This window comes from the organism of the source record quoted next, unplaced genomic scaffold, assembly GCF_019419815.1.
Source record: "Pyrus x bretschneideri cultivar Hongxiangsu unplaced genomic scaffold, Pyrus_bretschneideri_v1 Contig43, whole genome shotgun sequence".
NCBI lineage: Eukaryota > Viridiplantae > Streptophyta > Magnoliopsida > Rosales > Rosaceae > Pyrus > Pyrus x bretschneideri.
The window spans coordinates 1,289,245-1,306,792 of record NW_025999757.1 but is presented as its reverse complement, the minus strand read 5'-3'; the positions used below and the strand labels follow the sequence as shown (position 1 = coordinate 1,306,792).

Sequence of the window (17,548 nt, the reverse complement as noted above, 5' to 3'; positions counted from 1 at the left end):
TTTTACAAATCCTTTTTTTAGGTACCTTTTTATGCAAAGGGATTCTCTCTGGATCCCTTCCACAAAATCCATAAAGTCAAATCTGGGCTCTCAAAATTTGATCCAACGGCTAAAGTTATTATAACTTTTAAAGAGGACTCATGTTTTTAGCCGTTAGATCAAATTTCAAAAACTCTGATTGCTTGACTTGATGGATTTGAGGAAGGAATCTAGAGATGATATCTTTCCCCTTTTTATAGGACAAATGCCATCAGATATGTTTTAGGGAAACTCAACTAATAGTCCACCCAAAAGCACTTTTTCGTTTGGCCCTACATAGTACATAGGTTTGTAGGAGGAAAAGAGATTCTCTCCGGATTTCTTCCATCAGATCTACCAAATCTTTCAATCCGTGCCCTTGAATTTGATCCAACAGTTAAAGTTATTATAACTTTTAAAAGGGCCTTGTTTTTAGCTATTAGATCAAATTTCAAAGGTTCAAATTGATGGATTTGATGGAAGGGATTCGGAGAGGACCCTTTCCGACTTAGGAGCACCGCCCTGGATCCTGGGTAGGGCATGGTTGCAATATACTTTAATGGTGTGTTTGGCAACCAAAGTTGAGATGAAATGAAAGGGAATCATTCCCGATTGAAATGATTCCAGTGTTTACTCAACATTTTGGGAATGAAAATATGGTGGGGTCTACTAGAAAATAGGAATTCAATTTCAGAATTTGGAGAAATTGGATTACTGAGATGGAGGTGGTAATCCTACTTCGGGTGAAAGCCTCCATCTGGAATCATACTTTCCTACCCAAAATACCTTTAAAATACTTCAGCGCCCAGCCCTCCATCTGTTTTTCTCTCTCGCTGACTCCCTTACAACTTCAGCACCCGGACCCTTCCATCTGCACATGCACCATACCAGATTGAACTTTGAAGCTGCCGTCAGAAGCTCATATGTTCTTCACCGTTGCAGGAATCCGAGGTTCTGACAAACTATTCCTGAATCTGACGTTCTAACCCACACCAAGATTTCCCTGAAATCTAACTCGCACCGACGAAAGAGCAAGAAACAGAGAGAGGAAAGAGGAGATGAAAAAAGGAAAAAAAAAAAAAAAAAAAAAAGAAATCAAAGGAAGGAGGAGATGAAAAAAAGGAAAAAAAAAAAGAAATCAAAGGATGGACGTAACAGGGAGAGGAAGGGAACCAAAGAAGGAAATGCGGTTGTAGTCTTCTACAGCCATAGATAAATCACTTTTTTTTATTTACTATTATATTATATAAAATTTTGTTAAAAGAAATCATCATAAAATATTTGATTTGTGACATGAGCATTTTGGTAGTTGTAATGTTTTGTACTCTGATTCGATTGAATTAGTAAACAGTTTAATGGATTCACTGTCATATTTATTTCGATTCCAGAACATTTTAGTAAACAGCTTCTATGGAAATCTAGATTTTGATTTTCTTTAATCCAATTCCTCATCAATTCAATTTTTCCTCAATCTAATTTCTCCAATTTTAATTACGATTACGTAAACGAGCTATAATAGTAAACAACAAGTTGGGGGTAGATTTAGTGACGTGTCCATGTCCATGTCCAGCTACTTAGATTAACTTGGAGGGCATGCAACATGATGCCAGCTTATTCAAATAAAAAGGACTAACAACACGTGTTAACCCTGTATTATTTTGTATGAGATTCACATGGAGATGGTGATTGATAACTGAGAAATTTATTTTCTTCTTACGTTTGCAATGATGTACAAAATGCAGTGTTCTTGGTATCTGTATGCTGAGCTACGGTTTATAATCAAATCACTAACTATGCAAGATGAGTAGCGAACGTTGTCCAGTTAGCATAACACATGTTAAAGAACTTAACTAAATCATAAGTAAAATAAGTTGTGTTTTAACTGAACAATGTCCGCCACTTATTTTGTCACATGATAAAGGAGTTCCCACCTAAGTTGTTCTCAAAGTTTATTCTTTACATGTTCCCTAGTGGCAATGGCCAAGAGAGAAGGCAGATAAAAAGGGGTTGGAAAGACCAAAGTAGTTGTTATCATAAATGAAAGGTATGTTGTATGAAAGGTGGGGCACAAACATAGGTGTGATTTCTTCATTTTGGGTTGAAGGGACAATGAGCTTTTTGGATCAAGTAATGCAGTTCGGGTTTGTATCCTGCAATGATGTTAACTTTCACATGACACTATTACGCCAACCCACATGATGCTGCTAGCCTTAGCCTGCCATAAATTGCACTGTAAGATACCAATAACACTTCTTCGAATGATGTTTTTGGCCTTCATTTCAAGCAATCCTACCATTACTAGTACTAGCCACATTTGAGAGAGTGTCTCTTTCTTTGTATTTACGAGCAAACGACAGTCTAAACAAATTACAATCAATCTGAATTGCATAAAATAGTGTGTGGTTATGATGGAATTGTAAGCTCACCTACCACATAACACAAAATGGAAAATTTAAAGAAATATGTAAAGACTAGTTTGAAATACAAATTACAATCATTATGTATTTACATGGCGCAACATAATTATGAATTCATATAAAATACTTTAAAGTGTTGGACACTTGTAATCGAGTTATACTATTTTCTATGAATTTCTTTGTTAATTTTCTATGTTTATTTATTTTTGTATATCTTAATGAAAAATAGATTGGGTTTTATTTATTTTGTTTTTGGTTAATGACTTGATCAAAGGTATCTAGAAGCTAAAACAATGTGACCACTCACCACATTGCTTTCTCTCTTAGGACAAATTTTGGTATGTGATATAAATATCGCCTCACTTGTCCATTAGGCTACAAGTTTACTTAAACTATATATAATACATGAAATTAATTTTGAAATTGTTATTAACACTATAAAAATTAAATTCCGTACTCTAAAGTTTTTACATATAATTTGACCAAAAAAAAAAAACTTTTACATAAAAAAAAAAAAAAAAAACGTTTTGAGGAGTATTTTAATTGACATCTCGGTTGGAATGGGAAACTTTACAAAATATTATTTTGCCACTAGAGCTATAAAAATAAAATTTGACATCTTCATTGGAGATGGTCTTAGATTTTGGAGACACCTCTTATGAGAGTTGTCTAAATTTTAGACCTTACAATTTTGTACTTGAGACTTGAGAATTTTTTATTTTTTATATATTTTTTCGAGTATAATGATATATTTTATAGGAAGGAGAGTTCGACTAAGCTACACAATGATCAATCCAATTTGATATTGAATTCATTATCCACGAGGTTCGAACCTAATACCTCTCACATAGAAGTAAATATAAATACCATCAGACAATAATAATGAGTGACCTGTACTCGAGATTAAATAATTAATAATTGAATAAATAATATAGTTGGAGTGAACCCTTTGAAGATATATGAAGAAATTGAAATAGTCCAACGTGGAGAAACTAGAATAAGAAACACCCATGATCCTACATGGTCATTAATTAAGGGGCATCCCTGCATAATTTAATTATTGTAGTGATTAATTGCAGATTAGTCTATGAAAAAATTGCAATTCCCCATCCCCACATTTCTCACATATTTTAATTTTTTTACCCATAAATATAGTTTTGACTTTTAGGTACTTAATCCTTATTTTTTTCATAGGATGTTTTTGAAGGGAATTTATTTCAACAAGGAGAAAAAACTAAAAACCAGTTACTTTTTTTTTTTTTAATTTCTTGTACCACGGTGTGGGTTTTTCGAATCCCGTCGACTCCTTAATTTAACTTCTAATCTAACAAATTTATAGTTGACAAAAAGAAAAAAAAAAAAAAAAAGAAACCAAAACCAGCTATCTTTGCAGAAAACCACCATCAGATTAACAGATTTTAATCAAGTTTAAACAGTTTTTTTTTTTTTTTTTTTTTTGTCTTGTTTGATCTCCATTAAATATTGCAGTTCTTTGTCCTCTCATCTCCATCAATCTCTCTCCTCTACTTCCTCTCCTTCTCTCTAAACAGTGATTAATCCCAAACCATTAACCCAAATCAAAAGCTTTCAACTTTATAGCTAGGGTTTAGTGGTGTTAGTGGGCTTAACATTAGCAGTGGGCCTAATAAATACTAGTAACCTATGGTGGCCCAAAGGTCCTAACCATTACCTAATCAGACCATGGAAAAGAGGTAAGAGTAGCTCACTTGTTCTTTTCTGCAACCACTGCCACCACTGCCGGCGCCGCCACCGCCGTTTTCTGAGGAAATCTCGAGGAACCCAGTTCGTCAAACCCTAAACCAGACCCCAATCCAAGCTTTCCGCCCGAAATTCAGCAATCCGAGACCTGGGTTTTGCTCACATTCGCCATTGAAGGTGACCCAGCTCAAGCAAATGTCCCACCTTGACAACAGTCCGCCGACGCCTGGCAAGTTCAAGATGGACAAGTCGCCCTACATTCACCGCCTCCGCTTGCACGGCTCTCTCGCTAAGCTCACATTCTGGTCCTTTGTTTTCCTCGGCTTGATCTTGATCTTCTTCTTTCGCTCGCCATCCTCCAATTCTCTGCCGTCCGATCCCTCGCGCCGCTCTCTCAGAACCTACAATTGGGGCGGACCCGCCTGGGAAAAACGGGTCAGGTCCTCCGCCAAAGTCCGGTCCCGCCACGGAATCTCCGTCCTCGTCACCGGTGCTGCTGGCTTCGTCGGGACCCACGTGTCGGCGGCGCTCAAACGCCGCGGTGATGGGGTCCTTGGTCTGGACTGCTTCAATGACTACTACGACCCTTCGTTGAAGAGGGCTCGGCAGGCGCTTTTGGAGCGGAGTGGGGTGTTCATTGTGGAAGGCGACATAAACGACGCCCCTTTGCTGAGCAAGCTCTTCGAGGTGGTGGCGTTCACCCATGTGATGCATTTGGCTGCCCAAGCTGGTGTGAGGTATGCCATGGAAAACCCAGGCTCATATGTTCATAGTAATATAGCTGGTCTTGTTAATCTTCTTGAAGTTTGTAAAAATGCAAATCCACAACCTGCAATTGTTTGGGCAAGTTCTAGTTCTGTTTATGGATTAAATACTAAGGTACCCTTTTCGGAAAGAGACCGGACTGACCAGCCGGCTAGTCTTTATGCCGCCACCAAGAAAGCCGGTGAGGAAATTGCACACACTTACAACCATATCCATGGCCTTTCCCTTACCGGGTTACGGTTCTTTACTGTTTATGGCCCATGGGGAAGGCCTGATATGGCGTACTTCTTTTTCACAAGGGATATATTGAAGGGTAAGACCATTCCAATCTTTGAGGGGGCTAATCATAGAACGGTTGCAAGGGATTTTACCTACATTGATGATATTGTGAAGGGATGCTTGGCATCATTAGATACCGCCGAGAAGAGTACTGGGAGTGGGGGAAAGAAGAAGGGGCCTGCCCAATTGCGGGTTTTCAATTTGGGGAATACATCGCCTGTTCCAGTTACGGATCTTGTGACCATTTTGGAGAGACTTTTGAAGGTGAAGGCTAAGAGAAAGATAACAAAGTTGCCACGTAATGGGGATGTTCAGTTTACACACGCAAACATCAGTTTGGCTCAGAGGGAACTTGGATATAAGCCCACAACGGATCTGCAGACAGGGCTGAAGAAATTCGTACGGTGGTACCTCAGTTACTATTCTGGTGGGAAGAAAGCCTCTGGATGATAAAATTCTTTTGATTGTGCGGTAGACCCCTTTGAATTCTTGTTGAATATAATATTATGATTGTTTTTAACGTTTCTGTCAGTGCCTGTTTTGTTTTTCTATATATCATTATGATGTAATGCCATATGAGGAGGAACCTTGTGAACTATGGTGAAGAAGTTCTGTGGTTGTGAGAGATTGTCTTCCAAGCACTTCCATGCTGTATTGAGCGAAATTGAGGACCATCTCTTTCTTTTTTTGTTGGAATGTAATTGTTGGAGCTATGGCGTTGTAGAATTCATGACTGATAGAGCATATGCTAATTGGTGAACGTATATCATTGCCAAGCAATCAATAAAATAGCGCACAATAGTTTGGATCCTAACTACTGTATGAAGTGAATCCCAATATTTTTGTGCAATATGTTATTTGTTTTTCATAAATTGTATTTTTTGTAATTAATGTCTGTAATTGATGTCCATCGATTCCTATGCTGCAGTTTTATGGTTAATTTTGCAGCTGACTTTGTCGCCCTGCACTCTGACCTTTAGAACAAGCTTAAGTACGTCATGTAGCGCAACTGCAAGGCTAATCCTGCTCCCCCTTTTAGTGCTTAGAGTTAATGACAGATCATTCTTGCATATCAGGTTTGCATTTCAGTTTTCCTTTACTTTCTGGTTTATATTGTCAATAATACACATGATATTTGGGGTGCTAAAATTATATGTTCTGCTAAGCGTTATACTCTATATCACGAATTTGGGTGCTCATTTACTGTATTCCTTGGAAATGACATTAGTTAGCCAAAGAACTTTTAATTGTTACTCTGAGTTAGATTTGAATCTCTCTATCATTTGGTTATCTCTCGTTTAGGGTTCTTATTAACCTTTTGGTTTTCTTCTTTTGTTGAAAGACGATGAATGTAGAAGTACATAAAAAAGTGGAAAGTGAAAACTTCTATTCATTTGTTTATATATCTTTCTTCTATTGTCAATTTCTTTTGTTACAGACTTTCCCTTTCTTCTTTTTCCTCCTTTGGCTGATTTTGGAAGTCCCGTTTGGCATTTTACGTATGTTAAAACTTAAAACAACCTCAAGTAACTCTTTCATCTTTTTTTTATCCACATTTCCTTATTTGTGCATGATATAGTTTTGATAAACTGTATGTTGTCTTTGTTTTAGTAAGTGAGTTATGGCAAAGATGGTAATTCCATAGTCCAAATACAGGGTTGGACATTTTTTTTTTCAATTTCAGTAACATGGTTGGACTTTTCCGGAATGCAAGTAGGGTAAGAAGAATGTGTGCATAAGTAGAATGTGTAACAGCAGTGCTCTGTCAGAAAACCGTTTGATTTGCTTTTCATTACAATTCATTTATTTGTTGTGATCAATCTCAATTTCTGCCAATTTTAGTTCCAGAAGACGGCAAGAATACGCTTGGCTCTTCGTTAAACTGTCTTTACATGCTTGGGAAAGATTGCATTCTATTATAAACTAGTAGTTTGTGTCTTGGATGGCTAATAAGTTGCAGGAGTACTGAGTCATTAAGATTATTTTGAAAGAAGTTCGAGAAGGGGTAATATTCTTTTCTCAGATATCTGGCATGTTATGTTATCAACACCGTTAATCTGTAGCATACATTCAACAAGAAACCGTCTAATAAAGTCCAGATTGAAAGTGCGGTAGCATAACACGTGTTGGGTAAGAAAAAATTATCAAGTTTTGGCAGAGCATGCAGAAAGGAACAAGTGGGAAAGAGTGGGAAAGCGTCAAAGCGTATAGTTGTCTTCCTTCCTGTCTCGGATCATTTGACGTGTTGAACGGAACAATAAGCTTCAAAGGGTAATGAGTTTTCGTCCATGCCGATTCGACATATGTTTATATGTGTTGTTAGTTTGTTTTGCATATTTAGACGTTTATTGCCTTTCATTATATGTTCTTTGGAGAGGGGCCGTCCTCTTTTAACAGTTCAATTATTTGATGTGCCTGAATTTTGGACACTTTTGAGAAATTGTGTTGGGTGTGTGTGCCTGATTTAACTTGTCAGCAAGGAAAGGGATCCTCTCCGGATCCCTTCCTCCTAATCCACCAAGTCTGGGGATCCGGACCATTGAAATTTAATCAAATGGCTAAAGTTATTATAACTTTTAAAGTGGGCCTCTATTTGTAGCCGTTGGATCAAATTTCAGTGGTCTAGATCTCCGAACTTGGTGGAATAGGAGGAAGAGATCAGGAGAGGATCCCTTTACATCAGCAAAGCCTAAGTAATTTAAAAAATCCAGTCAGTCATTTGGCTCCAATATGGATTTTCTTGAATTGACATTGGTTGGATTTAGCTAAGTTCTGTCATTCGTGCGGGCATGGACGGTCGTGAATAATTGATTGTTAGGAGGCCCATCGTTAAACAATTGACGCTAACATAGCTCCTAATTTCAGGCACCTGTGATACGATACCAATGATCAAAACCAGATGTCACTGTACAGTTGATTTTCTCATCAACCAAACAGAATGTCTCTTTGTTTCATGAAAAATAAAAAGTCGTTATCTTTGTTTGTTGATGATGATCTTAAGAAACTGAACTTTCATTTTCCTCACCAAAATACAAGAGAACAAAATACCCGTCTCAATTTAGTAACGGCAATTAGGGGCTCTACCATTCTATACAACAAATAGAAATTAATGACACGAGATTATAATGTTAGTGACAATAAATGGAGGCACTTTTAGTGATGAATGATATTACTCCAAAATAAAAAATGAGAATCAAGTACGCATTTGTTAGAGATGATTGCTTGGATAGGATAACTCACTAGTTTCAAAGCATAAAAAAGAAAATGGTGATGTCTATGCGGGACGCTCATTTCCCTTTCAACCGGGTTGAAATTCCGGGCCATATTTTTATCGAGGCTTATGTAATTGCAGCCCATTCTCATCTCTTGTACAACTATAACGAAAAGAAAGACGCAGCACAAAAGGATAATAAAAATCAAGCAAACCAATAGAGCAACTGAAATATTCCATAGTCAAACCAATTAAAAATAAGAGCTGTAATTGATCGATAGTTGAAAATTATTACCAAGGCTACTACAAAACAAAAACAAATGGGCGGAATTGCTGTGAGTGAGGAATCCCACATCGACAAACAACCAAATAATGCTCAAGAACACCGAATTGATGAGGGAATTGCAAACTACTACATCTTATTAACCCGAAACAACCATTGAATGGCGTCGAAAAGGGAAAGGAAAACTCAAATGCTAGGGCCTCTGTGAGGCCGTGATTCTATTTCCTCGAATTAGTCGACTGTAACATCACCGTCGAAACCTTCAGCCAAGTTCATCTTGTCTGAAATGCCCACAACCTCACCAAAGTAGGCTTAACAATCCTTGTGTTTCTTGCACTAACATGATACAGAAACGGCAATCTGCAACCTTCCAAGAGAGTTGTTTCGATTCCTCCACTAAATTCTTCATCTGAAAGGCCATCAATCCAAACAGCAGAGATGCGTAAAGTAGATTCCGTTTCCTTTCAATTCCTTTCGGACGAGCAACTTGGAGCAACTCAAGGAGAATCTCTGCATACTCCCTTTTCTTGTACACCAAGCAATGAATGCAGGTTTGACATCTTCATCCTGGCCACCAAGTTTGCTTAAAGCACTCAAAAACTGAATGAAAGTAGAAAAATTCTGCTCATGGAATTATCTTAATACCATGATCAAATCACAATCAAATACGAGGTAGAAATCTGTGAAGCGGCATTTCTAATTTCTGCAACCCAAATGCGAACTGTTTCCACGTCTTGTTGTCTTGCATCTGCTTCTCCTAGGAAGCCCCGCAGTAACTGTAGTTGATTTTGTGAAATCTTCACTTTATCGCTGATTATGCACCAGAATCTCCCTTCCTGAACTATAAATCCTCCCAAGATTTGCACCGCATAGGGTACAGCAGCCTCAACCATACCTCTCTCTGCCAAAATGTAAACAACTCACAACTCAACGATCTAGTTTCCTTTTTCCCTTCTCTTCCTTATACTATATATTATTGGAATCACACTCAATTGTCGACCTACTATGGAACATTATGTTTAGCAAAATTGACTAAAGCAAGGCAGTGTGTTTCTGATTTGCACTCAACTTTAGAGTTTTCTTCTTGTAATTTAGATTAGACTAGCTAGAATACTCGCGCGGTGTTGCAGGTTTTAAAACCGTTATGATACATGATTAGCTGGAAACATTATTTGATAATAGTTTTGTTCATTATTGAAAGAGTAGAATATATATTAAGAGCCTATGTACAACCAAAAGGGCCTATACATTTCAAAAATTGCCCGCATTGACAGTCTTTCACTTTATGTCTATATTTTACTGACTTTACATTAAGAGCTTATGTAGAACAAAAATGACAGACTTCTAAGTCCAAACTATATACAGTTTCAAAAACTCCTCACTTTCATTAGTCTTTCAGTTTGTATCTTTATTCTACTAACTTTACATTGAAAGGCTATGTACACTAGACTGAATGACATGCTCTCTTTCTCATGACTTAATTTTCTGCTTCACTGTTCTTGAGGCTCGTCACTTATTTAAGTGGCTTTTGAAAAATCAATTTTTTCTTTCAGATTTTTCTCTGTAGAGGTTTCCATTTGGTTACTACAAAATTTTGAAAAAGAGAGCTGCTAGCGTAGATGATTTGTTAAATTTCAATCAAAACATTAGGATATATAAGAAAACAAATGGGAAAGTACGACATGTGCTAAAAAGGGACAAATATTTTGACAAACATTTTTACATTTCCTTAGCCGCGCCTTTAGATTTTATAACATTCAACGGTCTAAATTGAGAGTGATGTGGAGAGTTTTAAAATTAAATGACTTGGATGATGATGTGGATATAACTAATAAAGAAGACACTAATCTAAATTAAAAATTAATATCTAATAGGATAAAATTGAAAAAAAACAATAATCAAACTTTGAACATAGCGTAAAAAAATAAAAAAAATATGAAAAAAAAAACATGAAAATACTGTAACCTCCATCTCTCTCCCTGCAATGCCTTGGATGAATTCTCCTGTTTCATTTTTTAAAAAATGAACCCTAATAAATAACAAAAAAAGTTTGATTTAAAAAAAAAGGTGATACCATGGATAGGATTAATACTCAGCGGAAACGAAATTGCTATAATAAAAATAAAAAAATTGAAACTGCATACCAATGAAATCAAGTTGTTTGTTTGATTCGAAAAACTAAGAAAAGTAGAAAAATCATCAATGACCTAAATCGACAAAACTAAAAAGATTTTGCAAAACCTAATTTAATCACCCTACATATATGAACAATAATATACAATTTAGGGTTTTGTATGTTTTACTTACGTAATGAAGATTCAAGAGACTAGTAGCTTGATTCATTGTAGAAGGCATCAAAATTTCATATCAATCCTATGAAAGTTGCAGACTTCATCAAAGAGGGAGATGGAGGTTACAGTACTTCGAATCAAGGGAGTTCTACGTCCTTTCTTGTTTGCACACTTAAAACTAGGGTTTCTTCCTTTTTAATTTTATTTTTAATTACCTTCCATATTTTATGCTTTTTGAATTTATTTTATGTTTAATATTAGTTAAAATCCACTTAAGCATCCATGTTATTTAATGAATGAATATGAACCATTGGATGTTTTGTAATCTAAAGGTTTAAAAAACGTGTAAAAATATTTGTCAAAATGTTTGTCCCTTGATCCTATTCCTATATGTATGTATGTATGTGTTATATATATACATATATATATATATATATATTTTTTTTTTTTTTGACGAATGATGCAAAATATATATAGGAGTTGAATGGGTTAGTAAAGAGTTATTTTTCCAGAAGAGTTAATATCTCCAAACCCTTCCTTACCTTGCCCTTGGACTCTTATTTTGTTTGTACACAATCAACGGAGGCCTCCTCCACATATGTTGCAACTTCTTCAGTAGCATGCTCTTATTTCGTCTTTCCCTTAAATAAGTCATCAAATTTGGTGCTTTTTGATCCCCAGTTGCTATGGAGAACAACAATGAAATACAATTAATTCCTCTATTCAAGTGGTTCTCACATTTTTTATTTTATTTTAAATTATTGTGCAAGGCTTGTTTTATTAACATCCCACATTTTGTTAACTACACCCTACACCCCACATTTACTTTTTAAATTAAAATTTTTCATCCCACGTATTTTCCAATACTACCCTTACACCTCACATCTCATACACCCCACATCTCACATTTCACACACCCGGCAATCATCAACTAATTAACCACACATCAAACTCTTCATCTCTTTCAAACAAAAGGAATAATCCATATTTTAAAAACAAGAAAGATGAATTAAATTGTTATAAAATCTCTATCTTGCCATTTGATTTATAAACATCCATCAAATTTTCTTGAACAATCACGTTGGATTCTAAGAAGCCTGATGAACAAATGGTAGGAACTGTTCTTATAAGGTCATGTCAGTTCCAATCAGCCAAAAAACATTGAATTCCTTCATTATCAAATAGCCACAAGAATATTACATTTAATTACATCTTAAAATTTTCAACATTCTCCAGTTTTCTTCCTATTTCTTGGATTCCAATTAGGGCAGGGCTTTGCAAAAAGTCAAATTTTTATTCCATTATTTAAATAATTTCTTGAATGTGAAAACCAACGAATGAACGAGGAGCAAAACTTGATTTTTGTTCCCTTCATCAAAAGATATATTTTCATCAACTTGTTTGTATTTTTAGGGTTTTGTTCTACAATTGAGAGTAAGAGCAGCTATAGGGCTCGAATAGGCATTTCATATTAGAGTTACAAGTTCTTTATTATTACATTTTTAAGTGGGGTGTATTCAACAAAATGTGGGATGTTAATAAAAAAACCCATTGTGTAATATTAATTTTGTATGATTAAAGTGAGTCATATGATGTTCAGAAAATCCTAATAATTACCTTGTGAATCAATGTAATACGCAATGATGTTTTTCATGTTTTGATATCTGTCTGTTTTTTTGTGTTAGATATTATTATGTGTTTTGATTAATTGCATTAAAGAAACTATGCATGTTTAAATGATGCAGATTGAGATGGAATATTTAATTTGAAGATTACTCTAAAGTGAAATGAATAATATGAAAATGGAAGAATGCGTACTCTCTTTCAAGGGAAGAGGATGTAATGCCTGTGGTTGTTGTTTCCTGTAGAGTTTGTGCAGTGGAAGTTGTGTTAGCTTTTCTCTTTCGTAGAGTGTATCTTTTGCAGATGCAGAATGTATATAGCAAAGCAGAGGGTCAGTAAATATCGAATAATACAAAAATATTAGTATAAAGAGTAAATTGTTATCTGCAGCTTAAACTTTTAAATTGTCCTTTTTTTTTTTTTGCGTTTGACATGCTTTGATCCCTTAGATTGTCCACCATCCCTTATTTTAATCATTCTGTTAAAAACTCTGTTAAGTGTCCCAGAGCTCTTGGATGGAAGTTTGAGCAATTTTCAAAGCTTCGTAACTCAATCATTTTTTAACCAAATTCGACCCATAATATGTCAAAATGAAGATAGGAAAGTGTAGAACAAGATTATATCTATTTAGAAGCCCAATGGTTGCCGGAGATGCCTAAAAATAGCCTGAAAGGTGACTGGTCCACGGGAAAATTGGAAAACTTGTCGGAAACTGGGTAAACTTTAAACGTTCATAACTTACTCAATACTCAACAAGATTGAGTGATTCAAAAATAAAAATCATACTTCTAAACAATAAAAAGATAATGGTACATTTTTCGACAACTAATTCATTGTGGTTTGGCCGGAAAACGGCTCAAAAGTGGCCAACTCGAGACCATGACAACCACTTTCGAGCCGTTTTCCGGACGAACCTCGAAGAGTTAGCCATCGAAAAAGGTGCTATTCTCTTTTTATCGTCGAGAAGTATGATTTTTTTTTTTTGAAGCACTCAATTTTGTTGAGTATTGAAGAAGTTATGAACATTTAAAGTTTACCTAGTTTCCGGCGAGTTTTTCTAGTTTTCCCGTGGACCAGTCATCTTTCAGGCTATTTTCCGGCCAACTACGGCAACTATTGGGCTTCTAAATAGGTATAATCTTGTTGTACACTTTCCTATCTTCATTTTAATATATTATGGGTCGAATTTGGTTAAGAAAAGATGGAGTTACGAAGCTTTGAAAATTGCCTAAACCTTCGGCCAAGAGCTTCGGGACACTTAATGGAGTTTTTGACGGAATGACCAAAATAATGGATGGTGGACAATCTCAGCGACAATTTCTATTGATTTTCAATCTCAGAGACCAAAGTGATGTGTTATGCAAATCTCATGAACTATTTTGGCTAACAAGCATTTTTTGTATTACCAAGGAAGAGGAGTTTGATTCTTTGTGGGATGGATTGGACAAAGTTGATCACTATGAGAAGTGATTCTCATTTTGTTTGTCGCAATGAGCATGCTTTGTACTGCCACCCCTTATGTGTATCGAAACATGTAACAGTTGTTCAGTAGTAGGAGAAATTTTTCATTGTGACCGGAACGTGAGTGATACACTACATGTTTTTATTGAAGTGGTGAGAAATTTTATTTTTTAAGTTATTAACTTTTTAACACACATATCCCACTATTTGTATAGTGACACGTAGTATACCACCCCATGTACCAATCACACTGAAGAATCTCTGTAGTAGTAGGTTATACTGCAATTATTTAAATAGTAAAACTTTCATATAACAAAACAACATAAGCAAGTCATGTGAAATTGGTACCAGGTGGAATACCCTACAATAGAAACTTAAAAGCAACTGTACTGACTAGCCAACATACTAGTCAACTGAATACAGATTCTTAGAATCAAACAAACTTAAAAGGTTAAAACTTAACAATGTGAACTTCAGTTAATTTTTAGTCTTAGTACTTGAGTAAAGTTCACTTGATTAATAAAGTGTCCACACTAGCGAACCCTACAATGTTTAGTTCCAACAAGGTTATAAATAAAGCTTTGTAAAGTATTGAATACAAGCAAGTTTTTGGCCAGAAAAACCCACCTCTGGGTTAAAAAACCGGGGACTTTCCACTGAGTCCAATCAACTAGTGTAAACAAAGGTTCATACAAAGACCACACAAGCTCAATTCCTAGATCCCTATCTATGGAGTAGCTTTACCTTTGTGCAATCTGGCCTTACACGAGATAGACTCTTTCGGTCTTCACGAAGTGGCAGCTTCTCTTAATCTCATCACCTTGTGGTACCGTGATCAACACGATCAATGATATGATATGATTTTATGATATGCACAAGAGATTTGGATTAAACTGACCAGTCAGGTTCTTCAGTTAAACAGTTGAAGAAGAACCTAATATGAATCCGAGAGATTGGTCTATGAAGGATATGAAAACTTAGGGTTGGACCAGAAGCTTAATGCAAAACCATTAAAACAATGCAATGCTAATATGCAGTGATTGGGTGTTTGTGCATAAGATGGTTTTATGGCTAGGGATTCGGTTTAAAAGCTTAAGAAGTAGCTCTAGGCTAACTGCACTCTTTTTGTGAAAATCTGAAAATCCTAACCAAGGAACAAATGAAACCTTGAAAACCTTTATAATGGAGGAGATGAATGTTTCAGAAAAAGGGAACAAAGAGACACGTGTCACGAGCCAAAGAGTCATTCCTAGATCAAGGGTGAGAGATCCACGCACAGGAAAATGTGTCAGATGGCCCATGTGGATTGTCTTATTTTGCATGCCTAGACAGCTGGAAAATAGACTAAAATTCTGACTAGACAACTACACTAGACAAAAGAATTTTGAAAAAAAATAAGCTTGACATGCATATGCAAATGTTTGATTCAAACTTTTTTGTAGTAAAGATGGCTGGTTCTTTGATGATTTAATTCCAGCAGAAATCCCAGATCAACATTGAACCCTTAACTCTAAATTATGAGCATATGTAGTAACATTTACAATTTTTTGACAAGGAAAGCCAAACATTAAACCTAGTACTTAACAATCTCCCCCTTTGGCTTTCCTTGACGAAATAAACCCAAACCTATAACTAGATTCACATTTTACCCACTCAAGAAATCATGCAATGACAAGAGAAGAGCAAGTAACAACTCCTGTAGTAAACATACATTTCTTGGCAAGAAACAAGTAAGATTCATCATGGGTTATTATAACATAAGCTTGTGTTAAAAATGGCACTACAAATTGCATGGTTAACACAAGTTACTCTAGTGAAAAGTGATTTAAATTTTAAAATTTTTCTCCCCCATTTTGTCATGGTAAGACAAAGGAAGAAATTGATAATGAAGCACAACAAATAGTAAGGAATAAAAGGTGAAGCATAACACGCAAGAGAGAAGGGTCAATGCAACTCGGAGAAACAAAATAGCCCACAAAGGTGCAAAGTTTCAAATCAAAGTGATAATATCTAACAAATGCAAAAGACACAGGAGTAAAATAAAGTCAGAGGAGTAGCAAGATTAATTACAATAGAAACCAAAAGGAAATGGAGTTTCAATTTTAACAACCATTGTTCAATAGATAACAAAATAGAACTCCTCATAAAACTTGCTCTCACTAAAAACCCCTACAAGAGCTCCCCTATAAAGTTAGAACTCCTTTAATTGTGATGAGTCCTCTGAGCTAGCAGGAGATCTAATAACATTGGCATCTTCAACAGGAACATCTCCAAGGGATGGATCATGACCAAGACCTCTTTCATCTTCATCTTCATAAGAGGAATATGTAAACTTGATGGGGTTACCCTTTGAAGTAGGAGTGGAAGAGAAATGCTGGTGGACATTGATGGACACTCCATTTCCTTTAGTAGTGTAGATAACAACCATCTTGGCAGTAATGGCAATAGAATGGCCGGAGGAAGCAACGATGTGATAGGATACAAATGAAGGATCCACATGGCGATGAGGGACAAGCTTTGGAGGTCACAAAGAAGGCTCAGGGACAAATGAAGAAGGATTCAGAGAGATTTGACTCAGAGATGGTGAGGAGAATGAGTTACTGACAAGTGGTGAAGACGCTGATTGATCAACCAAAGACTTAAAATCAACAAATTGCTTTCTAAGAGAGTTGATTTTAGACTCAAGATATGCTATTTTCCTATCTTGGGAGACAGTTGATGGTGGGACTACTCTATGATCACCCTGAGCTACGACTGATGTGAAATAAACTAACATACAAATTAAACCCTCTTTTTGATAGTTGTAGTACGCGTAAGTAGGGATCGTTCTAGGCTAGGGATTAGGAGGGATGCTAATCTACACTTATTTAACTCAAAAGCAGAAAACTAGACTCAAACAACTCAAAGCAAGCTAAAATGACTCAAATAACACAAAACTAAGTTAAATTGACTCAAAACAGGAACTAGAGAGTGATTTGAACGAAAATTGACTAACTTGACTCAAAACATTAAAGGGGGTTTGTTTGGATGAAAATTAACTTAAAACTAATAAGTTGCAAAACTAATTAAAGGTTGCACGAATTTAAGGTGACTTAAGGGGTGAAAGGCTAGCTAGAGGATTCTTCTCCACACATGACACATATGCATACAAATCAATTTCCAGTTATTATTCCTATAAACCATGAATGACAATGCCCCAAGTTAACCATGAACAACACTAATTAACTCTCAGATTTTCCTAATTTCATTGAATTGGACTCAGCGACGCAATTAAATTATTCTTATCAAGTTCCGTATATGAACAACATGATAGAAATACATATCAAAGATCATTAAGTTCTATGAAAATCATAAGCATTGACAAGGCATTCGTAACTATGAACTGCATGATACTCCTGCCAGGAATTTACTTAACACAATCATGACTAGTAACTTCCACTACTTATAAATATAAGTTCATAACTATTAGGTGAAATTCCCT

At 35.8% G+C, this 17,548-nt stretch overlaps 1 protein-coding gene across 1 annotated transcript; it reads left to right on the top strand.

Annotated features, from left to right (window-relative positions):
* Positions 1–4,314: 4,314 nt before the first annotated feature.
* LOC125469475 (UDP-glucuronate 4-epimerase 3-like) lies at positions 4,315–6,012 on the top strand. The gene has a single exon (XM_048566841.1). It carries the CDS (start codon positions 4,350–4,352, stop codon positions 5,646–5,648), a length of 1,299 nt encoding a protein of 432 aa, XP_048422798.1. The 5' UTR covers positions 4,315–4,349; the 3' UTR covers positions 5,649–6,012.
* Positions 6,013–17,548: the final 11,536 nt, after the last annotated feature.

Excerpts from the sequence above, each read along its gene's own strand:
- LOC125469475 (XM_048566841.1), top strand. The coding sequence starts at position 4,350 with ATGTCCCACCTTGACAACAGTCCGCCGACGCCTGGCAAGTTCAAGATG.